The sequence below is a fragment of the Notolepis coatsorum genome (genome assembly GCF_963971535.1).
Source record: "Notolepis coatsorum genome assembly, chromosome: 4".
In the NCBI taxonomy this organism is placed as follows: Eukaryota; Metazoa; Chordata; class Actinopteri; order Aulopiformes; family Paralepididae; genus Notolepis; species Notolepis coatsorum.
In genome coordinates, this window is record NC_140168.1 from 81,947,572 (window position 1) to 81,974,495 (window position 26,924).

At 44.8% G+C, this 26,924-nt stretch overlaps 1 protein-coding gene across 4 annotated transcripts; it reads right to left on the reverse strand.

The window, feature by feature from the left end:
• Positions 1-13,291: 13,291 nt before the first annotated feature.
• On the reverse strand, positions 13,292-26,823 carry tatdn1 (TatD DNase domain containing 1). 4 transcript variants are annotated; one of them, XM_084312967.1, is made up of 12 exons: positions 26,691-26,823; positions 23,805-23,870; positions 22,857-22,906; positions 21,075-21,138; positions 20,249-20,392; positions 20,037-20,079; positions 19,831-19,916; positions 18,391-18,431; positions 17,953-18,029; positions 15,773-15,843; positions 13,856-13,982; positions 13,292-13,597 (listed from the first exon to the last, which is right to left on the reverse strand). In XM_084312967.1, exons 1-12 carry the CDS (start codon positions 26,770-26,772, stop codon positions 13,501-13,503), a joined length of 948 nt encoding a protein of 315 aa, XP_084169093.1. In that variant the 5' UTR covers positions 26,773-26,823; the 3' UTR covers positions 13,292-13,500. The 4 variants fall into 4 exon arrangements, with proteins under 4 accessions (XP_084169093.1, XP_084169092.1, XP_084169091.1 ...); XM_084312966.1 differs by lacking the exon at positions 13,292-13,597 and adding an exon at positions 14,914-15,254 and having other exon boundaries at positions 13,931-13,982; XM_084312965.1 differs by lacking the exons at positions 13,292-13,597; positions 13,856-13,982 and adding an exon at positions 14,601-15,254.
• Between the last annotated feature and the right edge of the window lie 101 nt (positions 26,824-26,924).

Genomic DNA, 26,924 nt, shown 5'->3' on the forward strand with positions numbered 1-26,924 from the left:
AAGCTAAGCTGAACCAAGCTAACCTGAACCAAGCTAAACTTACCTGAAATAGTCACTGCAGTCACACAGGAGGGCCTTGTGGGCATTCAACTCAGTGCTGTTGACTTTAATAACCACATCACAGAACCTTCCCTCCAGACGCAGCTCATTAAGGATTGTACAGGACATTGTTTCCTTTTCCATGTGGTGATTTTAAAATGGTATCTACAGAATATATTCAAGCTTACAGACAAGTAGCCGGAAACAAGTCTTCTGAGATCTTGAAGTCTTCTTCTTCTTCTTCTTCTTCTTCTTCTTATTTGAATTTCCGGCAGAGTAGACGCATTGTGGCGTATTACTGCCCTCCGCAATTCTTTTTATGGGCTCTTCTTCTTCTCCTTCTTCTCCTTCTTCACCTTCTTTTTCTTCTTCTACTGGACCCCGTCATCAACTACATTGTCCATTGGAGTGCAGCTACTGCTGCTACTTCCTGCCTGAGCCCCCCTCCGCGGGACCCTCCTTGCCCCCTGCTATCTTATCCTGGGCTGCTTTGTCCCTCGCAGCCTTGTCCCTCGCAGCCCCCTCAGCCAATTCACTACACATCTCCTTCCAGTCCAGACCTTCCAATCCCAGATGTTGAACCGCTATCCTAACAATCATCTTCACCATCTCTGTTCTACCCTTAGCCTCTGCCATACCAGTAACTACCCCTGCCACAAAGGCCACAATACCTAATTTCTCCTCCCTTCCCCTCTCTCTTTCCACCTGCTCTACCCTCACTGCCAAATGCCCTCCTTCAACCCCCTGCACCCTTTCTTGGCTACCCTGTCCTGCCCTGCTAACCGCCCCAGCATACGTCAACTTACCCTCCCTTCTCTCTCTCCGATCCGCGACCTCCTTCATCATCACCTCGCACCCCCGAAACGCTACACTATGCTCCCCACCACAACTACAGCACTTCGGCTTCACTCCCTCTCCACAATTCCCATATTCATGTTCCCTGCCACACCTAGCGCACCTCATCCCCTTCCTACACGTGGTAGCTATATGGCCAAACCCCTGGCACCTATAGCACCTAAGAGGGTTATGAACAAATTCCCTAACCCTATACATCCTACGCCCTACAAACACCTCCCTAGGAACAACCCCACCCTCAAACGTAATCACTACCGTCCCCGTCACTGCCCTCTCTGCTCCCCTCTTCATCCTTTCTGCACTCTTAACTATGCCATTACGCCCGTTCTCCATTAGCTCTTCCACCAGCTGCTCTACTGTAACCTCGACCGGTACCCCAGCTATCACCCCCTTACATCCCCCCCCCCCTCTTCTCCCCTACTCTCGCCACCTTACTTATACCCACCCCCCCAATGCTCCGCATCTTCCTAGCCACCTCCACCTGCCCCTCACTACCACACCCTACGGCCAGATTCCCATCCCACAAAACGTTCACGTACTTTACCTCTCCTAATCGCTCGGCAATGAGTTTGGGCCACTCGAGCCTACCTACTTTCCTCTCACCCCTCTCCCCCTCAAGCCTGACCACTATATGGATCACTTCCGCTTTTGCCACATCTTTTCCAGCACCCTCGTCTCCCGGCCCACTTGAGCTATCGTCCCCCCCTTTCTTCCTCTTCCCCCCTTCTCCCCCCCTCTCCTCCCCCCTACTCTCACCCTTGCCCTGGCTATCCCCATCGCTGTCGTTCCTCTCCGTCTGCTTCTTCCTCTTCTTCCCCACCGTTTCCCACCCCTCCTCCTCCCTCTCTTCTTTCTCCCTCTCCTCCCCACTGTACTCCGACCCCTTGCCCTTCCACTGATCGCGAATATCGGTCGTTCTGGAAATTCGTAGCTCCATTTGCCGTTCTTCCTCTTCCTTCTTCTTCTTCTTTACACCATCCGACTCCTTCCCTTTGCCACAGCAAGACGGTGGGCAAGGCTTGGCCACCGTTCCACAGCAAACATACCTCGTCCTCTCCCTAGGCCTACACTCTACCTCCATCCTTTCCTCATCTGACATACTAGGCCTATACTCTCCCTCCATCCCACAATGAGATCTGAGAGAATTCTTGAAGTCTTCTTCTTCTTCTTATTTGAATTTCCGGCAGAGTAGACGCATCGTGGCGTATTACTGCCCTCCGCAATTCTTTTTATGGGCTCTTCTTCTTCTCCTTCTTCTCCTTCTTCACCTTCTTTTTCTTCTTCTACTGGACCCCGTCATCAACTACATTGTCCATTGGAATGCAGCTACTGCTGCTACTTCCTGTCTGAGCCCCCCTCCGCGGGACCCACCTTGCCCCCTACTATCTTATCCTGGGCTGCTTTGTCCCTCGCAGCCTTGTCCCTCGCAGCCCCCTCAGCCAATTCGCTATACACCACCTCCCAGTCCAGACCTTCCAATCCCAGATGTTGAACCGCTATCCTAACAATCATCTTCACCATCGCTGTTTTACCCTTAGCCTCTGCCATACCCGTAACTACCCCTGCCACGAAGGCCACAATACCTAATTTCTCCTCCCTTCCCCTCTCTCTTTCCACCTGCTCTACCCTCACTGCCAAATGCCCTCCTTCAACCCCCTGCACCCTTTCTTGGCTACCCTGACCTGCCCTGCTAACCGCCCCAGCATACGTCAACTTACCCTCCCTTCTCTCTCTCCGATCCGCGACCTCCTTCATCATCACCTCGCACCCCCTAAACGCTACACTATGCTCCCCACCACAACTACAGCACTTCGGCTTCACTCCCTCTCCACACTCCCCATATTCATGTTCCCCGCCACACCTAGCGCACCTCAGCCCCTTCCTACACGTGGTAGCTATGTGGCCAAACTCCTGGCACCTATAGCACCTAAGAGGATCATGAACAAATTCCCTAACCCTATACATCCTATGCCCCACAAACACCTCCCTAGGAACAACCCCACCCTCAAACGTAATCACTACCGTCCCCGTCACTGCCCTCTCCGCTCCCCTCTTCATCCTTTCTGCACTCTTAACTATGCCATTACGCCCGTCCTCCATTAGCTCTTTCACCAGCTGCTCTACTGTAACCTCGACCGGTACCCCAGCTATCACCCCCTTACACCCCCCCCCCCTCTTCTCCCCTACTCTCGCCACCTTACTTATACCCACCCCCCCAATGCCCCGCATCGTCCTAGCCACCTCCACCTGCCCCTCACTACCACACCCTACGGCCAGATTCCCATCCCACAAAACTTTCACGTACTTTACCTCTCCTAGTCGCGCGGCAATGAGTTTGGGCCACTCGAGCCTACCTACCTTCTTCTTCTTTTGAATTTCCGGCAGAGTAGACGCATCGTGGCGTATTACTGCCCTCCGCACTTCTTTTGATGATCTCTTCTTCTTCTTCTTCTTCTTTCTTGGCGTATTTCTTCCCTCCTCATTTCTTATACTACACTAGTGGTGTTCCATCTTTAGGCCTCTTCAACTCACACTTTCTCCTTCTTCTCTGCTCCTCTTGTCTGTCCAATACTAATACATACACTAACGCTATATCCTCTGGTACAACTCTGAAGCATGCAGAAATGTCAGCACTGCCTCTGTGATCAACTGGTGGTTCTCATTATCCATGCCAAAGAATGATTTAAGAGAGAAGGAAGATACTCCCAGCTCTACCAGACTTTTATAAAAGATTTCCCTCTCTTTCCTATACCTTTCACATTTTAGGAAGACATGCCCGACAGTTTCAGTCTCTCCACATTCACACACCCCATCTGGATGTTTGCCCACAATGAACAAGCTACTGTTCAACCCACAGTGCCCCAGCCTCAGTCTACACATCTTCACCCTATCACTCCTTGACCCATATCCCTCCACCTTGATCTTGACCCGAGGCTGCAGAGAGAAATAGTGCCTTCCCTTGGTCCCCCTTTCCCACTCATCCTGCCACTCAGCCTCAACTCCTTTCTTTATCTTATCTCTGAGTTCTACTCTTCCCATTGAAATACCTATCTCTTCCTCCCTTCCCAGGCTCTGTTTGGCAAGGGAGTCAGCCATCTCATTCCCCGCAATCCCAGCGTGTCCCGGGACCCAACAAAACTCCACTGACCAGCCTGCCTTCGCAATCCTATATAAAACCAACATTATTTCCTGAATGAGATCAGGGCGAGCTTTAGACCCACCTGCACTCAGAGCCATCAGTGCAGCAGCCGAGTCAGAGCATATAATCACCTGGCTTGGTCCCACTTCCTCCACCCACCACAATGCCCAGAGGATGGCAAGCAACTCTGTCACAAATACTGAGCTGCCATCGGATATTCTTTGTCCCTTACCGATCCCTAACCAAGGCACCCACCACCCAAATCCTGCCCTCCCACTTTCAGGATCCACAGAGCCATCAGTGTACACCTCCAGAGCCCCTGATTCCAGAAGGAACCTCTCTATTTCCTCCACAATCTCGCCCTTATCCTCCTCCTTCAAGAACCTAAGTTCAATGACTCGATCAGGCAATAGCCAAAATGGCACTGATAGCCACGAGTGTGCTCCGCCACTCCCCCCTGATGCAGTCTCAACTTCCTGGCCCACTGATCAATACTGGCCAAAAAAGGTTTATACTTATCCCCATCTCCTGAAAGTAAACACCTAGCTGGGAAGGACAGACTTGTCCCACTCAATTTTGCCCAGTACTGTAGCCCTAACTTTACTCTCCTCAGGTTTAGGGGCAACTCCCCCATTTCCACCAATAGTGCTGAAGCAGGGGTGGTCTTAAAAGCTCCACAGCAGATTCTCAAAGCCTTGCACTGAAGCACATCCAGCTTTCGCAAATTAGACTTGGCCGCAGAGCCGTACACATAACAACCATAATCAATTGTTGACCTGATCATCGCCTGGTATATCATGCACGTGGTCTCTCTATCCGCTCCCCACCCACTCCCAGCCAAACTTCTCAGCACATTCACTATTCTTTCACACTTTGCCAGGATTTTCTCTATATGAACAGCCCAATTCAATCTTTCGTCAAACCAAACTCCCAAAAATTTAAACACCTTTACTCTCTCTAAGGGAGATCCATACATAACCAGCCTTCCCCTAGGCACCCTCTTTCTAAAACCAAAAATCATATAATTAGACTTAGAGGCGGATATTTTAAAACCCCACTTGTCTCCCCATTCCTCTACATCCCCCAGAGCTCTTTGTACCTGCTTTAAACAATACTCAACATTCTTCCCTCTTTTCCATATAAGACAACCCATATCCTTTTCCAATTTGCCCAAAAATGTCATTAATCATCACATCGAAGAGGACCGGACTAATCACACTTCCTTGCGGGGTGCCATTTTCTATTTTTACAGTTTTTGAGGTTTGCCCCCCCACACGTACTTGGATCGTCCTGTCTAATAGAAAATCCTTTATCCAATTAAACAATCTCCCTCTAACTCCTAGGTCATACAATTTCAAAAGCAGCCCCTCTTTCCACAAAGAGTCATACGCCTTCTCAATATCCAAAAATACACTTATCACTACTTCCTTATTGTCAAAAGCCTGTCTAATGTCCTGGTCTAGAACAGCTACTGATTCCATTGTAGACCTGCCATTTCTAAACCCATTCTGATACCCAACATAAAGATCCTTACTTTCTAAAAAGTAAACTAATCTATTAGTAATCATCCTTTCCATAATTTTACACAATACAGACGTCAAGGCTATGGGTCGGTAAGACCCTGGGTCAGCCGCTACTTTACCTGGCTTCAAAATAGGAATGATGACGGCATGCTTCCACTCCTTTGGCAAGCAGCCTTCTAGCCACACATTATTAAACAAACCCAGTATTTCAATCATTACAAATTCGTCCAAATTCTTAAATAATTCATAGGATAATCCATCTCTGCCAGGCGTCGTATTTGCACCAGCCTGGATAGCATCCCCTAACTCTTTCATTGTAAAGTACAAATTAATCGGATTATTATTTTCTGAGCTTCTTCTCAACTTCCACTCATTCTGCGATAGCAGTTCAGACCTCTTTCTCCCTCTCTCCTCCCCCAGACTCCCAGAGTTATGCACTGCCTGAAATGCCTCCACCAGCATGTCTGCCTTCTCTTTATTGGTTACTGCTTCTACCCCCCCCTTCTGAATCACTGGAATCGAGCTTTTTTTATATATTCCAGCCATTCTGTGTACGACTGCCCACATCTGCCTCACAGAAGTCTCAGGGCCTAGTGTTTCACAGAACTTCCTCCAACTACTCTTTTTAGCATCTTTAATAACTCTTCGTGCTACTCCCCTTAACCTCTTATATTCTACTGACTGGCACAACCCTGGATACCGTCTCACCCTCTTGTATGCTTTATTCCTATTCCTTACAGCTACGTCACATTCTTTATTCCACCAGGGAACCATCCTTCTAGCTCTGGGTTCCTCCTTCATAGGGATTGTGCCCTGCGCTGCCCTATGTATCATCTCACTAAGAGAAGCATTCCACTCGTCTACACTCCCCTCAGAGTCAATCTCTCCTACCCACTTTCGGGCCGCCTCCAAGAACTCTTCCCAATTAGCTTTCGAAAAATTATACCTGGGCACCCTCTCCTCGATTTCTATTATCAGATCCCTTCCAAATTTGCACAGAATAGGACAGTGGTCGCTTCCCATAGTATTACTATCCAGCGCTTCCCACTCTCCAACCCTAGCCAAACCCGAGGAGGCAAAACACAAATCTATGTGACTGCAAGTATTCCTTGTGACATCAAACCTAGTCGGTCTATCATCATTTATCATAACTAGCTCATGCTTATCCAGGATCTCCTCAACCACGACTCCATTACTGTCCTTACTATTGCTTCCCCACAATGGGTTACGAGCATTAAAATCACCGACCCATATAACTGGACATCTCACCTTCTGCATAATTTCATCAAATTCAGGCAAAATAAGTTGTTTACACGGATTATATAAATTAAGCACCGTTATGGGACTATGGCTCTGATTACTCCAAACTTCCACTGCCACACACTCAAGGTTAGATGTTATGTCCAATGCCCTATACTGGATCCCTTCTCTAACGAAAGTTGCACACCCTCCGCCTCTTCTACCAACTCTGTCTTTTCTTAAACACTCATATCCTGGAATAACAAACTCAAGGCGAGGTTTCAGCCACGTCTCCTGAATGCAAATTAACTCAGGTTTCACTATGACTTCCTCCACAAATCTTTTTAACTCCTGTCCATTAGCGATCAGGCTCCGGGCATTCCACTTCTTCTTCTTCTTATTTGAATTTCCGGCAGAGTAGACGCATCGTGGCGTATTACTGCCCTCCGCAATTCTTTTTATGGGCTCTTCTTCTTCTCCTTCTTCTCCTTCTTCACCTTCTTTTTCTTCTTCTACTGGACCCCGTCATCAACTACATTGTCCATTGGAGTGCAGCTACTGCTGCTACTTCCTGCCTGAGCCCCCCTCCGTGGGACCCTCCTTGCCCCCTGCTATCTTATCCTGGGCTGCTTTGTCCCTCGCAGCCTTGTCCGTCGCAGCCCCCTCAGCCAATTCTTTACACACCTCCTTCCAGTCCAGACCTTCCAATCCCAGATGTTGAACCGCTATCCTAACAATCATCTTCACCATCTCTGTTCTATCCGTAACCTCTGCCATACCAGTAACTACCCCTGCCACGAAGGCCACAATACCTAATTTCTCCTCCCTTCCCCTGTCTCTTTCCACCTGCTCTACCCTCACTGCCAAATGCCCTCCTTCAACCCCCTGCACCCTTTCTTGGCTCCCCTGTCCTGCCCTGCTAACCGCCCCAGCATACGTCAACTTACCCTCCCTTCTCTCTCTCCGATCCGCGACCTGCTTCATCATCACCTCGCACCCCCGAAACGCTACACTATGCTCCCCACCACAACTACAGCACTTCGGCTTCACTCCCTCTCCACATTTCCCATATTCATGTTCCCCGCCACACCTAGCGCACCTCATCCCCTTCATACACGTGGTAGCTATATGGCCAAACCCCTGGCACCTATAGCACCTAAGAGGATTATGAACAAATTCCCTAACCCTATACATCCTACGCCCTACTAACACCTCCCTAGGAACAACCCCACCCTCAAACGTAATCACTACCGTCCCCGTCACTGCCCTCTCCGCTCCCCTCTTCATCCTTGCTGCACTCTTAACTATGCCATTACGCCTGTCCTCCTTTAGCTCTTCCACCAGCTGCTCTACTGTAACCTCGACCGGTACCCCAACTATCACCCCCTTACATCCCCCCCCCCTCTTCTCCCCTACTCTCGCCACCTTACTTATACCCACCCCCCCAATGCTCTGCATCTTCCTAGCCACCTCCACCTGCCCCTCACTACCACACCCTACGGCCAGATTCCCATCCCACAAAACGTTCACGTACTTTACCTCTCCTAATCGCTCGGCAATGAGTTTGGGCCACTCGAGCCTACCTACTTTCCTCTCATCCCTCTCCCCCTCAAGCCTGACCACTATATGGATCACTTCCGCTTTTGCCACATCTTTTCCTGCACCCTCGTCTCCCGGACCACTTGAGCTATCGTCCCCCCCTTTCTTCCTCTTCCCCCCTTCTCCCCCCCTCTCCTCCCCCCTACTCTCACTATCCCCATCGCTGTCGTTCCTCTCCGTCCGCTTCTTCCTCTTCTTCCTCACCGTATCCCACCCCTCCTCCTCCCTCTCCCGTTCTTCCTCTTCCTTCTTCTTCTTCTTTACACCATCCGACTCCTTCCCTTTGTCTTCCACCATCTCCGAGGCCTCCTTCTCACTTCCCTCTCCGTTATCGGTCGTTAGCTCCATTTGCCGTTCTTCCTCTTCCTTCTTCTTCTTCTTTACACCATCCGACTCCTTCCCTTTGTCTTCCACCATCTCCGAGACCTCCTTCTCACTTCCCTCTCCACACGTCACACCCCGAGGGGACACTGGGCTCGCACCCGGTGACTCGCGTCCCTCCTGACGAAAGCCCTCATTCCACTCGCTCCCATCTCGATTCACCCAAAACCCTGGACTGTCTTGCTCCGGCCGGGGCCATTCACGAGGAATCCACTCTCCCCGCTCTCCATAAGCTGCAGCGCTCGCCTTCCACCACCGCTCACTCCCCCTCATGTTAGTATTCCATCTTTCCATAGCTAGACCTTCACCATCTTCTGAGAGAATTCTTTCCCAGAATTGTTGAATATATATAGAACACAAATGTTCTAGAATGTTCTATTATGACATCATACTGTGACATCACAAATGTTCTAGAATGTTCTATTATGACATCATACTGTGACACAAATGTTCTAGAATGTCTATTATGACATCATACTGTGACATCACAAATGTTCTAGCTTCTTCTTCTTCTTCTTATTTGAATTTCCGGCAGAGTAGACGCATCGAGGCGTATTACTGCCCTCCGCAATTCTTTTTATGGGCTCTTCTTCTTCTCCTTCTTATCCTTCTTCACCTTCTTTTTCTTCTTCTACTGGACCCCGTCATCAACTACTTTGTCCATTGGAGTGCATCTACTGCTGCTACTTCCTGTCTGAGCCCCCCTCCGCGGGACCCTCCTTGCCCCCTGCTATCTTATCCTGGGCTGCTTTGTCCCTCGCAGCCTTGTCCCTCGCAGCCCCCTCAGCCAATTCTTTACACACCTCCTTCCAGTCCAGACCTTCCAATCCCAGATGTTGAACCGCTATCCTAACAATCATCTTCACCATCTCTGTTCTACCCGTAACCTCTGCCATACCAGTAACTACCCCTGCCACGAAGGCCACAATACCTAATTTCTCCTCCCTTCCCCTGTCTCTTTCCACCTGCTCTACCCTCACTGCCAAATGCCCTCCTTCAACCCCCTGCACCCTTTCTTGGCTCCCCTGTCCTGCCCTGCTAACCGCCCCAGCATACGTCAACTTACCCTCCCTTCTCTCTCTCCGATCCGCGACCTGCTTCATCATCACCTCGCACCCCCGAAACGCTACACTGTGCTCCCCACCACAACTACAGCACCTCGGCTTCACTCCCTCTCCACATTTCCCATATTCATGTTCCCCGCCACACCTAGCGCACCTCATCCCCTTCATACACGTGGTAGCTATATGGCCAAACCCCTGGCACCTATAGCACCTAAGAGGATTATGAACAAATTCCCTAACCCTATACATCCTACGCCCTACTAATACCTCCCTAGGAACAACCCCACCCTCAAACGTAATCACTACCGTCCCCGTCACTGCCCTCTCCGCTCCCCTCTTCATCCTTGCTGCACTCTTAACTATGCCATTACGCCTGTCCTCCTTTAGCTCTTCCACCAGCTGCTCTACTGTAACCTCGACCGGTACCCCAACTGTTCTAGCTTCTTCTTCTTCTTATTTGAATTTCCGGCTGTGTAGACGCATCGTGGCGTATTACTGCCCTCCACAATTCTTGCTTCGCCCACACTTGAGAAAGTTTACACTCCTCTTCTTCTTCTCATCTTCAAAACACATTTCTATCGTCTCTGTCTCCTTCTTCTCTGCTCCTCTTGTCATACAATCACAATACAAACATCATCTCCTCTCTTGGAGGGCCCCCCCAAGAGGGGGCAAACTGTTCTAGCTGAAGAGAATTGTTGAATATATACTGTACACAAATGTTCTAGAATGTTCTATTATGACATCATATTGTGACATCACAAATGTTCTAGAATGTACTATTATGACATCATACTGTGACATCACAAATGTTCTAGAATGTCTATTATGATATCATACTGTGACATCACAAATATTCTAGAATGTACTATTATGACATCATACTGTGACATCACAAATGTTCTAGAATGTCTATTATGATGACATCATACTGTGACATCACAAATGTTCTAGAATGTTTGATTATGACATCATACTGTGACATCACAAATGTTCTAGAATGTTCTATTATGACATCATACTGTGACATCACAAATGTGCTACAATGTTTGATTATGACATCATACTGTGACATCCAGTGATGGGAATAACAGCGTTATAAATAACGGCGTAACTAACAGTAACGAGTAATCTAACGGATTACTCTTCCAATCTTAATAACGCCGTTACTGTTACTGCCAAAAAATGCGGCGCGTGACTATAATTGAAGCTGTTTTTTTCATCAGACAGATCTCTGCGCTGAGAAGCAATACTTTTTTCCCTTGGTTAGTGGGCAGTGCGCGATTGGCTGAGGTTGAGTAAAATGTATAATACAAAGTATAATAAAATATTTAAGTAAAATTGATAGAAATAAAGAAAAACAAGACAATGAAATAAAGATAATAATTCATTTAAAAGCTATTTTAAAAAGGTATGTTTTGAGCAGTGCCAACCGAGTCTGCGGTCCTAACAGACTTGGGGTCTGTAGGGTAAGCACTTATTCCCTCCGCCCTGAACATTTATGGAGATGTATGGGCCGTTTAAGTCAGTGATAAAAGTGTCTCAAGGATAAGTGAGCTCCTGCACTCATTATTATAGTTCAATATTCAATATTTGATCACCAAAACCCCCCAAAAAGCATAAAAAGGCCCCTCCCGCCCAAAAAGGGCCCCCAAAAATAGCACAGGCCCAGTGCCCTTTTCAGCCTTTGAGCACCTGCCCCTCTAAAGTCCTGTGCACGTCCCTGGTTGAAAGGTAAGATATGGAAGAACAAGCATAGACTTGGGGACAACAGTTGAATCTTAAAAATACTATCGTACAGATCACTCATTTTGATATGTGGTTCCAATTAAATATTTGCCTTGATATGTCATATCAAACCTGTGTTCAATATGCCTCGTGTGGTAGCCATTGCTAGTAGCGTAAACACCATCATAGGTTTCCTGTGTCTGAAAATGTACTTTAACACCTGAATAAATAGCATGAATACTGTGGGTCGATACTCTTCATTCTGCTATACGTGGAGAGGCAATGTATCCCCCCCCCCCCCAAACATACATACGCGCAGTCACGCGCACGTGGAAGCGGGCCTTAATGATGCACCATTATAGAGTGGGATGCGTTGGTCCTACACCATAGTATATTGCTTAATGGACTGAAGGAACTATTTTTCGTTTTATCAACCTACAGTATATGCTCCAGGTGTGGCAAAAGATAAAACATACAAAAAACAAAAGGGGGTACAGCAATGGCTGTAATTTTCAAATACCGTCAGGACAGGAGTATAGTGTATACCCACCTCGTTTGACACTATACCTCTGATCGTACACTATTTTGCAAGGCCTACCTGCAGGGCCTAGTGGAGAAACCATACCTTGTTTTCAGTAGTTATATGGAACAGGAAATAACATTGTTCTTTCATGCGACACAGCAAGGCATTTCACAAAATCTCACTCACAACCTTAATAGATCAACATGAGCTAACATGACCCGTTTCAAAATTCATGAATTCAACTACTTCATGAACTGGAAATAGATAGGATCACTGCTGTCGCTGTGTTATATATCAATTAGTGACAGAGCGGCAAAACAGGCATTTATTTATGTATATGAAAATGTTTGCAAGATTTTGATTGGGATGCAGTCTGGGAAAATGTTCAGTTATCGTCACACAACCCAGATCACCAACAGATTCACCTACATTTTATTCACAGGACTTATTTAACCCCTAGACGATTGAATTCAATGGGTCTCAGACCTGACTCTTTATGTACCTTGTCCAAACGGCGCCACAGGTACATTTATGCATATGTACTGGGAATGCCCCCCTGTTGTGAGTTTTTGGGAAAATGTTACATAGCAGCTCTCGGACATTTTCTCTTTAACCATACCTGTATCTCCTTCTGTATTGTTATTGAATGATCTCTCTCAATTACCGACCTCTATACAGGTGAAAAGACTAATTTTGGCCGGCCTCACAGCCACAAAAAAATTGATTGCCTCACGTTGGTTTCACCCAGACAAACTCTGCCCAAAGGTATGGTTTCTCACCTACCTTTGATGTGATCTATTTGGAGATATCCACGGCACGTGTTGTAGGGATTAAGGAATCTAATATCGCAATTTGGTTGGCTGCAGTGGCAAAGTTAAAAGAACGCATATAAGTTTGGGAATTTGTTTTGATTTTTGTATTTTTTTACTGAATAATGTATTGTGAGTGTGACTCATGTTGAGGTCCTTGGGTGAGGGGGGGGGGGAAACGAGCGAGTGTCCATGTAGGATGATCACTGTACAGTCTGTATCAGTTATTGTCTTGTCATGTGGTGTTAAGTTATTGTCTTGGGAAGTCTTTTTAATATGTATTATTATTGTATTGTTTGTGATATGTTTTGTTTCATGTTGGAGAAAAAAAAATAAAAATAAAAAAGAAATATTTGATAAAAAAGAAAAAAAAATTGCAATTACAACTTCACTTTATTTTTTATCATTAACAAAAACTTTAACTTCATAGGGACAAATGGACTAATTAATGAAAATAAAAGTAAACAGTCGCCTGAGATCGATGGTCTACTTTGGCACTTAAATAGATATGATTTTATCAAATTTCTTTGTGATTTGAACATATCGTTTTTTTAATTAGCAGTTTGGCCAAATACAATTTAAAAATAAAATAAAATAAAGATGATCAGCTAAAGAAGACTTTGAGGGTGTTGTTGTAAATGGTGTTGGACATCTCCACAGGATCCTCATCCCGCGCTGCCGCAATTACCTCTAGAACTTGTCTGGAACACACAACAAATACATATATTGGATTGATTGGTTAGTTGGTTGGTTGATTGATTGAAAACATTTTGATGCAACTCCGTCCAGAAAAATACAGAATAAAATGTAAGTTTATTTCCATAGTTTAGACTTACAGAATGTTAGAAAATGCAAGTAATAATAAATAAAGGTGTATTTCCCAACCAGGCGTGTGGGTGAGTGACTGAATTAGTAAAAAATAGTATACTAGATGTCCACAGTTACATGGGAGGACATACATGATGTGACAGGGTTCATTCCTGTCCTTGAGACAGTGTCCCGCCTCCCATTTCTTCTTGGTGGGAAATGTAGTTTTGATGTGTTTGGAGCCTGCATGAGTGTTCTTCACCCCACACCATGGGGCATCTGGAGAGGAGAGGGGGGGAGGAGAGGAGAGGAGGGGAGGGGAGAGGAGAAAGGGAGAGGAGAAAGGGAGAGGAGGGGAGGAGATTAAGGGGGAGAAGAGAGGAGATATGAAGGGGACAGGAGAGGAGGAAAAGAGAAGAGAACTCACTGTACATCTACTACAGTGTTGGGCAGTAACGGCACTGAACAACACTCAGACCAGCTTGGACAGTAGCATCAGATATCAATGAGACTGCAAGCAGAGGACAGTCGTTTCCATCCGTATAGTATATGTCATCAATATTAGATTAGATTCAAATGTGAGTAATACTTCTAATCTGATGTATGTACAGTGTTGTAGTGTTATTATGTAAAGTGATACAGGTATGTATACACTATGGTAAGGAAGCCATACTAGACAGTGGTATAACTAGTAAGAGTAGGTAAGGTATATTTACAGATGTAGATAGTAAATACAGGTATGTAAACAAACAGGAATATATTCTGATTTGTTTATTATTAAGGACAATGCAAATTAATGAACATCATTTACATGAGTGTATGCATAACATCACAGCATGATAAAGACGGGTATGCGGGTATATTCAGACAGGTGCGGATACATATAAATATATATATATATATACAGTGAATATAAATATATAAATGGTATATAGAGCATTATTGTACATGGCTATCATACAGAGTTATATGGATAGACTATAGGGAGGTGTAGTGGTTACGTCATTGGTGTTTCCCACGTGGTCCACCCTCCTTGAAATTGCTATGTATTTCCAATGGACCCATTTCCAAATCGCCTCGTTTAAAACAAATAAAACATGAACATTGGCACGGTGTACCTTTCAGTATGTATTCATCCACAATCTATAGCTCAACATGAAAGAATTCGCAATTATGGGCGGCTAGGTGGTGCAGTGGGCAAGGCGCTCACCACTAATGCAGGAGATGCTGGGTTCGAGCCCAGCTCTCCGCATTGCTATCAGCTTGGCTGGTCGTTCATACTAATACAATTGGCAGTATTAGGGGGTGGGAAGCTGATGGGTGGGGATCGGACGTTGTGGACAGCGACTCCTACAGGGCGGTTGGTGCGCCTGCGCAGCAGAATCAGGAAGCGACGGGGCCGGCGTGCCCTCCCACGCAGACCCCCGATGCTGAGAGATTGCGCTGTGCAGGTGAAAAGATCCGACGGCTGCTTCCTCGAGTACCGGAGGGGACACGTGATGTAAGGGCAAGGCTTCGTCCATATTCCAGCCGGCTTGTGGGAGGCATGGCCTAACAGCGTTCGATACAGGGGAGGGTAGAATTGGACGATACGAAATTGGGATGGGAGAAAAATAGAAAATGGGAGAAAAAGTAGATAGAAAAAAAAAATTGCAATTAATCGTAAAAGTAGCAAAATAACAACGTTTATATTTTCGTTCACTGAGGAACTACACATAGACTCCTGGCTGGTAAGTGTAGTTATTTTTTAACGACAAATTGAAAACCTTATAACTAACTTTATTTAAACCAAAAATGTTTAAACAATAATGTTAGTGATAGAAGGAAACTCATTTAGTGCAAAAATGGAAAGCGTGCCAATGTTCATGAGGCAGAATTATTACAATAGCCGATAATACATTTTCCCAATGATAAATCCCTATACGGGTGGACCGCGCGGGAAACTAAAGTGATGTCAGACTACACCTCCCTATAGTTTAGGTAGGTAGCTATGAGTACAGTGTGAGGCAGGTGTAGACGGTGAAGGTGTAATATTGGGTGCTGGAGGACACAAACCTTTGACCACATACCTGTTTCAATCATAAGCCTCTCAGTAGGGATGGATTTCATGGCTTCAATGTTGGCCTCTGCTTTCAAGGAGCTGAGACAACAGAAGAAAAGCACAGCACTGTAGTTTTTGTTACATGACGCCGCTACACTGAGAGCTACACTGACAGCTACACTGAGAGCTACACTGAGAGCTACACTGACAGCTACGCTGAGAGCTACACTGACAGCTACACTGAGAGCTACACTGAGAGCTACGCTGAGAGCTACACTGAGAGCTACACTGAGAGCTACACTGAGAGCTACACTGACAGCTACACTGAGAGCTACACTGACAGCTACACTGAGAGCTACACTGACAGCTACACTGAGAGCTACACTGACAGCTACACTGAGAGCTACACTGAGAGCTACACTGAGAGCTACACTGAGAGCTACACTGACAGCTACACTGAGAGCTACACTGACAGCTACACTGACAGCTACACTGAGAGCTACACTGACAGCTACACTGAGAGCTACACTGAGAGCTACACTGACAGCTACGCTGAGAACTACACTGACAGCTACACTGACAGCTACGCTGAGAACTACACTGACAGCTACACTGAGAGCTACACTGACAGCTACACTGAGAACTACACAGAGCTACGCTGACAGCTACACTGAGAGCTACACTGACAGCTACACTGAGAACTACACAGAGCTACACTGACAGCTACACTGAGAGCTACACAGAGCTACGCTGACAGCTACACTGAGAGCTACACTGAGAGCTACACTGAGAGCTACGCTGACAGCTACACTGAGAGCTACACTGAGAGCTACGCTGACAGCTACGCTGAGAGCTACACTGAGCTACACTGACAGCTACACTGAGAGCTACACAGAGCTACACTGAGAGCTACACTGAGAGCTACACTGAGAGCTACACTGAGAGCTACACAGAGCTACACTGAGAGCTACACTGAGAGCTACACTGAGAGCTACACTGAGAGCTACACTGAGAGCTACACTGAGAGCTACACTGACAGCTACACTGAGAGCTACACTGAGAGCTACACTGAGAGCTACGCTGAGAGCTACACTGAGAGCTACACTGAGAGCTACGCTGAGAGCTACACTGAGAGCTACGCTGAGAGCTACACTGACAGCTACACTGAGAGCTACACTGACAGCTACACTGAGAGCTACACTGAGAGCTACACTGAGAACTACGCTGAGCGCTACACTGACAGCTACAATGACAGCTACAATGACAGCTACACAGAGATATGAATAAGGTATACAGAGAATTTGCGACCAGCATCTGTGTGTGTGTTCCTGTGGGTCGCCCATCGCATGCATGTGTGTTAAATCTGCATGACAAATAAAGACTACTTATTCTTCTTCTAGTAGCCACAGGTTTTGCCCTTTGAAGCAGAAATTTTGCATGGAGGTCAAGTGTGTGTGTGTGTGTGTGAAGGTGTGTGTATGTGTGTTTATACCAAATGTCTAAAAGGAGGCGTGGTAATGGGAGTGGCCTATTGCAAAAAAAGTTGCAGCAAATTTGCGCTCGTTGAATCATATTCTTTTTCAGTTTTTGCGTCTGAAGCGAAGTCATCAAAGAGAAGTCGCCTATTCTCAGTCCTTGCCCCACAATGGTGGAATGAACTACCCACCCCAGTTAGGACAGCCGAATCACGTCCAATCTTTCGCCGTCGACTAAAGACGCACTTCTTCAACCATTATCTGAATTAAAAAAAAAAAAAAAAAAAAAAAAAAAAAAAAAAAATCTAACCCTAACTAACCGTACTGTCATGCACTTGTCCTAATAAACTAACCTACACTGTAGCACTCAACACTTTGATGAACATTGTTGCTCAGCTGATAGAGTTGTGCCCTTCCTGATGGCTTGTCGTACAGAACTTGTAAGTCGCTTTGGATAAAAGCGTCAGCTAAATGACTAAATGTAAATGTAAATGTAAGCGAGACGTGTGTCTGTGAATGTTGTTTTTCATGGAGTTAGGAATATAATGGAGATACTGATTTCTGAAAACACGACAGAAAACCAACAGGGAAAGGAGGAATGGACCGCCATAACGGTTCAGAATAGTTCCATCTGACGCCACTGGTAAAACTATACTGATGTTATCCTTTCGATGTCTTTGAAAATAAAAACAACTTACTGGACATTAAACGTTATATCTAGATTTCTTCTCACCATCCGTTGATGCCAATATAGAGATCCAAGTCTATAAGCGCAGCAGCGTCTTCTACGCTCCCATCAAAAGAGTGGACCTGGAGGTACATTTAGAAACACACCATTGTTTGTTTCCTACTTCAGTGCATTCAGAGGAGACATCATCACTAGGGACACACCGATACCAGAGTCCTGATCCAATAGACTTGAACCATCCGCTTACTGAACAGTATAGATCAGTTTGGGGTAATTAGAAACAATATATGTTCTCCATTATAGATCTAACATGCTTCTATGTGCCAACAATGCAGCAAATCAAGTCACTTAGCTTTAATTTCTCACATGTTACACACAGGTCTCTTGGTATCGGATCCGATACAGATTATCGTACAGATTATTATAATTCACCTCTTACTTCTCTCTAGCTCTGTCTTAAAGTGATTTAAACTGTCCACTTACCACTCCTCCAACACACCTGTCTCTGTGTCTCTTCATGATGTCTGTCAAAGTAAAAGAAGGGGAAACAAAGAAGCGCTCGGTTGAAATTCTCACGTCTGGTCATGTAACCTACCTGTTCTCCCAAGTATACAACCTTCCCTCCCATTAACCACCCTCCTCCAACCTACCACCTCCCCTCCCCATTAACCACCCTCCTCCAACCTACCACCTCCCCTCCCCATAACCACCCTCCTCCAACCGACCACCTTCCCTCCCATAACCACCCTCCTCCAACCTACCACCTCCCCTCCCATTAACCACCCTCCTCCAACCTACCACCTTCCCTCCCATAACCACCCTCCTCCAACCTACCACCTCCCCTCCCATAACCACCCTCCTCCAACCTACCACCTCCCCTCCCATGAACCACCCTCCTCCAACCTACCACCTCCCCTCCCCCTTCCCTACTTTCTCTCCCTCTCCTGTCCCCCCCTCGGTTTCCTTACTTCCCTGATTGTTCCCCTACTGGCTTTTGTATTGGTTGCTTGTTACTTGTGGTTTTATGTCTTGTGTATTCATACTGTTCTATGTTCCCTGTGGTTCTATGTTTCTCTGTTTTGCTTATTGTCAGCGTCTTTGGGTTCTTGAAAAGAGCTATATGGCACTACCGACACGATGGCCGATGGGTGCACCATGACCTATTAGGAAATCAATGCTGCACGTTCTGCTATTTACAATCATATTGTGCTGCTATTTACAAGCATATTGTGCTGCTATTTACAATCATATTGTGCTGCTATTTACAAGCATATTGTGCTGCTATTTACAATCACATTGTGCTGCTATTTACAATCACATTGTGCTGCTATTTACAATCACATTGTGCTGCTATTTACAATCACATTGTGCTGCTATTTACAATCACATTGTGCTGCTATTTACAATCATATTGTGCTGCTATTTACAATCACATTGTGCTGCTATTTACAATCACATTGTGCTGCTATTTACAATCACATTGTGCTGCTATTTACAATTACCTTGTGCTGCTATTTGGTAAATGGTAAATGGTGCATTTATATAGCGCTTTTATCCAAAGCGCTTTACAATTTGTGATGATTTTTATTTCTCAGTGGATTTCATTTAATTAATTGGAGTTGGAGGAAGGAATAATATTCATTATTTCACAAGAAGAAAGTATCTATACAAAAGGTTTTAAACATGATGGTGCATTATTTGTACTGGTACAAACCCCCAGGTTGAAAATCATTGCTGTAATGAAAATCAATACAATTGTAAGAGCATCTTACATGTCCCGCAATTCTTAACGACATTCGGTTAACAACACTTATTAAATGGGGCGTGTCTAAAGCATAGGGGGCGGGGCTAACCTACACCAATGGAAAAACAACTCTCTACAGAGACTAATAATGCCTAAAAATATATGGTCCACAAACCTACCTATGAATTCCTGGTGAGAGTTTCTACAGTGAAGGAACATGGGCAGTTTGGTCTCCTCTGCCAGATCAAACTGCTTCTCGAAGTACCTGTGACAGGGAAAACACAGGGAAGAGATGGAATAAAACTTTATCATGATGTGGAACTAGCCGTTCTTTTATCATTTTCATCGGCATGTGTAAACATACTGTAGAGAAAGAGAAACTCACTTGAGTTGCGTCTCCTTTGGACAAAATTCCAACCTATCGAAATCTGAAATGGTTAAAAAGGAGGTGCAGGTTATCAATATAGAACTATCAGGCTTATTACATCATCAATATAGAACTACCAGGTTATCACATCATCAATATAAAACTATCATGCTACATCATCAATAATATAACTACACCACTGTTTACCCCCCCCCCAACCCTGTACACACCTAGACCGCATTCTCCGATGGCCACCACCTTCCCTTTGCGAGACATCGCCAGTTCCCTCAGTTCTGAGAAATACTGGTCTGGTCCATTCTGTTCAAACTCACTGCAACGCGTGGGATGACAACCCACTGTGCTGTAGAACTCATCTGTACACAAACAAACACAAGTGAGGAAATCTAAATCAGGAAAAAATACTTTTTAAAACACATGCAGTGGACCTAATTTATCAAAGAAAATACGCCAAAAATGTAGAACTTTTTAAATATATTTCACCGTCACCATTACAGTAGGTAATAATTCACTCCTCATTACAGCAGGTAATAATTCACTCTCCTCATTACAGCAGGTAATAATTCACCGTCACCATTAAAGCAGGTAATAATTTAGTCACCATTACAGCAGGTAATAATTCACTCTCCTCATTACAGCAGGTAATAATTCACTCTCCTCATTACAGCAGGTAATAATTCACTCTCCTCATTACAGCAGGTAATAATTCACTCTCCTCATTACAGCAGGTAATAATTCACTGTCACCATTAAAGCAGGTAATAATTCAGTCACCATTAAAGCAGGTAATAATTCACCATCACAGCAGGTAATAATTAACCAGTACAGCAGCTAATAATTCACCATTACAGCAGGTAATAATCACCATTACAGCAGGTAATAATTCACTGTCACCATTACAGCAGGTAATAATTCACCATTACAGCAGGTAATAATTCACTGTCACCATTACAGCAGGTAATATTTCACCATTACAGTAGGTAATAATTCACAGTCATCATTACAGTAGGTAATAATTCACCGCCACCAATGCCATTACCTCGGGTCTCTGCTAATTTGAGAGCCTCCTTGCCGTCTTCAAGGTTCCCTCCTGTGATCATAAACTGCATGATACAGATAATTATTACAGACATTACTTTGTCCGCCAGATACATTTATAGACAGTTTCAAAGTCACAACAATAACATTACAAAAGGACACAAGTTAATTTCCTGTTGCAATATTTGCTAATGCAATAACTGATGGGAAATACACTTGGGTTTTAACTGTTCCCTAGGAACAGCTTTATATCTTTCAGCCCAAGGAAGTCACGATGAGAAACGTGTTGTTCGCTCCTATATTTTATTGGCGACTATGAATTAAACTATAGGGGATTTGAACACTCCTGTTGTGCTGCTGGATTACTTTGATATTGAAGATTATATGGTTCCTGCTCCGGCTACACCCTGGATGAAGAGCATGGCTGTGACCAGGACACCCACTGATTCATGCCTTGCACTGGATGTCTTTGTGGTTCTCTTTCTTCCAATATGGCTGCCTGTAACCATCGGTAATCTAAGGAAAATGCCAAATTTCTGTGCAGTAGTAGAGTAGGCAAAACACTGGAAAAGCATGATATTATTGTTCGACTGTGCCTCGTTTACGACATCCAGTAAATAAGTAATTATGTTTTTGTTGATATATTTCTCATATATGAACACATAGCAACTATTGTCTCATGGTAGGGCTGGGCGATATGGCCTAAAAACTAGAAACGCCAAGGAAATCATTAAAATAACCTTTGTTTTTATTTGACACAACATTTTTTTATCAAACCAAGATGAATTTCCCTATTGGGATTGAAGTGCAAACCTAACTTTCACCAATATTCACTTAAAAAAATAATAATACATATATATATATATATATATATATATATAAAAGGTTAGTCTTGATCAAACAAAGATGAATGTCCCTATTGGGATTAATAGTGCAATACCTTGCTTTTTCACCAAACTTCACTTAAAACAAATAAAAGGTGCCTCTTTTTTTTGTATCCACTTTTTCTCCTCCTTTTTCCTATTTTTCTCCCATCCCAATTTAGCGTGCCAATTCTCCCCTCCCCTGTCTTGATCGTTGCTCGCATGTGCCCCCCACTGGCCGGTTGTAGGGAGGATAGAAGCCCATCACATGTCCCCTCCGATACATGTGGAGGCAGCCAGGCGCATCTTTTCACCTGCCAGCGCGGACTCTCATTGGCGAGGAGTAACGTGTAGGAGGCTCACACTGCCCCCGCCATTTTCCTGTCTTTTGCTGTGCAGGCGCCCCAACCGACCTGTAGGAGTCGCTGTTCACAACGACCAGACTACCACCCATCGACTTCCCTCCCGCTAACTCTGCCAATTGAGTCAGTATGACGGCCCAAGCCGGAGGCAACGCTGACAGCCGGATTCAATACCAGTCTATCTTGCGTTGGTGACGAGCACAATGTCCGCTGCGCCACCCAGCCACCCATAAAAGGTGCCTCTTGATCATCAAACAAGAATGAATTTCCCTATTGGGATTAATAAAGTGCAAATCTAATTTTCACCAAACATCACTTTTTGTAAAATAAAAGGTGACTCCTGAAAAAAATATAATCTTTTTTGAAAATCAATTTAAATTGTTCAAAATCGTCCTAAATCATTTATTCTAATTCATCGATACAATCGATTAATCGCCCAGCCCTATCTCATGGTTGCTATTTTACAGGCAGCCATGCTGGAAAAAAAGAGATCTACAGAAACATTCAGTGTATTGTGTCAAACCTGTCTTATCTACCCCATCTAATATGAAGGCTTACCTTTTTGACACCAACCTGGACAGCCCTGTCAACGATCTGATCAAAGTCATCTGGAGAAAGAGACAGACATCTCTAAAACATGTACTTCATCGATCAACCAACACCTCTTTCTCATTCAGAGTCCTAAACGTGATACAGAGTACCGATCCAGTCCGTTACTCTTAGAGATCAGTATGGACCTTGAGTATGGTCACTGCACAATTTTTTTTTAGATACATTTACATTTAGCTGACACTTTTATCCAAAGCCACTTACAAGTTGTGTACAATAAGTAAGCAGGAGGGGTACATCTCTTGAGGCTAAGGGGTATACACGCAATCCATTTGATACTTTTCGAAACACTATTTATTTGATTTTAATTATTTGATTTTAATACTTTATAGTATACTAATAAGTATCTTGTACAATGCCATCCTTAACTGAGGATGAGATTGTTAATGATGTTGATGATAATGATGTAATTGATGTTGATAATGATGTAATGTCTTGAATATTGTTGTATTGTTGTAAGTGCCGGACCCCAGGGAGAATAGCTTTTGTCAAGTGCAAAAGCTAATGGGGATCCTAAATAAACATAAACATAAATGCAGAGAATCAAATCACTTATCTACCATAATTCCTCACATTTGGCTTGATATCAGATTTTAGTATTGTGGAAATTCTCCCTCTATTCCATCCTGGTATCAACCCAATGTTATGTTGGTATCAACCCTTTTTCATCCTGGTATCATCCTATGTCTATGAGCTCATAGAATAGCTCATACAGTAGTAGATTTTAGAATATTTCTGCTTAGTGCTTTGATGACATGTTGCACATGTTATGACTTTCCACTGCAAAGTACATAAGTTACGATACGTTGTATGCAAATCGACAAAATGTCATGGTCGAAGTCCTCGACTCATCGTTGCAGCCCTACAGTAACATACATACACACACACACACATTACCCTCATGTTTCTGTTTTCCTCTGTAGAGTCCTCTAAACATGGGGTCTGTCAGGTTCACACCAATATCTGGGGGAAGGTAGTCATCACTAGCCATTCCCCTTGATCACCATCACCATCACCATCATAACCATAGAAGTACATTTTGAACAAGCCTAGTTAAGCTGGACCCGGCCACGACACTCATGCAAGGTGCATTTCAGTCGGGGACATTCGCTATTGTAGGGCTGAGGGCAGATTTTGCCCCTAGAGACACATTTCCAGGGGCATTTGGTGAAATTCTGCATACAAATGTACATAATTGAAATAATAGCCTGATACGTTTCATGCTTCAAATCCAAGAGAATATTAGTGATACAGTCAGCAGCACACCTCAGTTTCAAAGGCTGTAAAGTTGTCGCTGGGATATTGTTCTCATTTGTAATCTATGGGGGCCATATTTGATTCACATATTTGATTAGACCAGTGGTTCTCAAAGTGGGGTCCGGAGACCCCCAGGGGTCCTTGGGGGGGGGGGGGGGTGCCAGGGGGTCCAGAGAAAAATTAGGAATAGTTTAATTTCGTACAGTGAGATAATTAATAATAATAATAATAATAATAATAATAATAATAATAATAATAATAATAATAATAATAATAATAATATCTTAAATTTATATAGCGCCTTTCAGGAGACTCAAGGCGCTTAACAGCTAAGGGAGGGGGACAGGGAGCAACGTAACAACAAAATATTAAACAAAAGGAAAGAAAAGAAAGAAAACGAAAGAAAAAGGGGAAATCAGGCAGTCATTTACAAATTTGGTGAAAAGGTGGGTTTTGAGTTTGGATTTGAAAGAGTGCAGGGATGTAGCACTACGGATGTTTGGAGGGAGGGAGTTCCAGAGGGTGGGTGCGGCCACAGAGAAGGCTCTGGGACCAACAGTCCGCATGTTGGTGGTGGGGATGGAGAGGAGACCGGAGTCAGAGGACCGCAGCCTCCGGGGCGGAATGTAGGGATGGAGGAGGTCCGCTAGGTACCGGGGGGCAAGGGAGTGAAGTTTGTAGGTGATGAGGAGGATCTTGAAATTGATGCAGGACTTGACTGGAAGCCAGTGGAGGTGGATGAGGGTGGGTGTGATGATGTGGTGCCAGGACTTGGTGCGGGTGAGTACCCTGGCAGCAAAATTTTGCACATATTGTAGCCTGTTCAGGGCATTGCTGGGTAGCCCTATGAGGACAGAGTTTGCATAGTCCAGACGGAACTTAAGGTGACGAAAGCGTGGATGAGAGTCTCTGCTACGGAGTCGGGGAGAGATGGCCGGAGTCGGGAAATGTTCCTGAGATGGAAAAAGGCTGATTTGGTTATTGTTTTGATGTGGGAATGAAAGGAGAGGGTGGAGTCCAGTATGACGCCCAGGTTGCGAACTTCTGGGGAAGGGTGGATTAGGCAGCCGTCCACTTCAAGGAGGAGGTCTCCAACCTTCCGGAGCAGTGACTGCTTGGCCACAACCATGAGCTCAGTTTTCTTGCTATTTAGCTTCAGGAAATTGGATGACATCCAGGCCTTGATGTCAAGGAGACAGTTGACGAGGTGCTGTGGGGGGAGAGGAGTGGAGGGTGAGGTGCTGATGTAGAGCTGAGTGTCATCAGCGTAGGAGTGGAAATTGAGACCATGTTTCCGGATGATGTGACCAAGGGGGAGCATGTAGATTGTGAAGAGGAGTGGACCAAGAACGGAGCCCTGCGGCAGGGTGGAGGTGGAGTTGCAGATGGAGATGAACTCTTTTCGTCTGTGAGTTAGGACTCGAACCAGGTGAGAGCGGTCCCAGTAACACCCAGGTGGTCAGAGAGGCGGTTGAGGAGAATGGAATGGGAGACCGTGTCAAAGGCCGCAGATAGATCCAGGAGGATGAGGAGGCTGATGTGACCGGAGTCGGAGGCAATGAGGAGGTCGTTGGTGACCTTGGTGAGGGTAGTCTCAGTGCTGTGGTGTTAATAAGAGTGACTATTCTCATCATATTCTCATCACTCTCTCGACCTACTAGACATGTATGGATTTATGTAGCAGTTATGTATTGCCTATTTTTCCCCCCGAGTATTAGTGTGTTATTTAACCTTTGTTTTTTGTTAGTTAGATGTGTCATCACATATGATCGCCAATCACTACTGGACATACGCATGTTTTCAACAGATTACGACAGAAAATCAGACTGGATGACAACAAAGAATTTACCTGAAGAGGTATATCGAGAGACAAGCGGTTGGGGAAGGGAATCAAACAGGCCCCTATACTTATTTGTACTTATGTTATCGCACATACCATAGACAGTTTATTGTACCTGCTTTTTAAATTATGTTAATTTTAGCTTTAATGCATTGCTGTGGACTGTGGCGCAAACAGAGTAAGAATTCCATTGTACTTGTTGCATAATTATGGCAAATAAAATCTTATTCTGAATCTGAATCTTATGACATTATGGATTCAATGTAACAAAAATATCTTCTCAGATTGGGGTCCGTGGGGGTCCTTGACAGGAAAAGGTTGGAGAACCACTGATTTACTAATACCGGTAGACTGTATTTGTAAAGCTGAAAACTAATTATGACCATCTCTAAATGGCTTTGATTTGGATGGAGTTTATTGTGGGATATCGGTAGAGATGAGACAACAAATCAAGCATGTGAATGGGACAGCTCAGTAACAAGACACCAGCTCCTGCCTGCCTGGCTTCATAATATGATTTGCTGTGCAGTCAACTCTTCCTTCTCAGTCCTGTAAAAGGCTATTAGCTAACAAGCTAAACGCTAAGCACACTGCACAAAAACACACCTTTGCAGCTGTCTGCAGTGAATACAGCTAGAGTTACATCCATTGCTGTCTTTTTGGCGTATTCTAGATGTGTCTCTTACCAATGAATTGTAGTTGAGCCATGATTGTTGTGGTGAACCTCCTGGAAAGAACTGCACATGCGACTCTTACCATTCCCATCATTCTGCAATACCGTACCTATAGAGAGAGACGCGCATTCTAAAACCTAACGAGAACCCGCCTCTGTCTCAGAACCGTAGAGACGCGACGTGAGATTCAAAACAATCAACAACAATAGTCGATTACTCGTCGTTGATCGGTGTAATAAACGCGGG

What these genes read in the sequence shown, in the direction of transcription:
- tatdn1 (XM_084312966.1), bottom strand. Translation starts at nt 26,772, where the DNA reads ATGATGGGAATGGTAAGAGTCGCATGTGCAGTTCTTTCCAGGAGGTTC. An exon ending in CATCGGAGAATGCGGTCTAG is followed by an intron (nt 20,080 to 20,248) that starts GTGTGTACAGGG and finishes TAACCATTTCAG; the next exon opens with ATTTCGATAGGTTGGAATTT. An exon ending in CTCTCACCAGGAATTCATAG is followed by an intron (nt 18,432 to 19,830) that starts GTAGGTTTGTGG and finishes TTACTTTGACAG; the next exon opens with ACATCATGAAGAGACACAGA.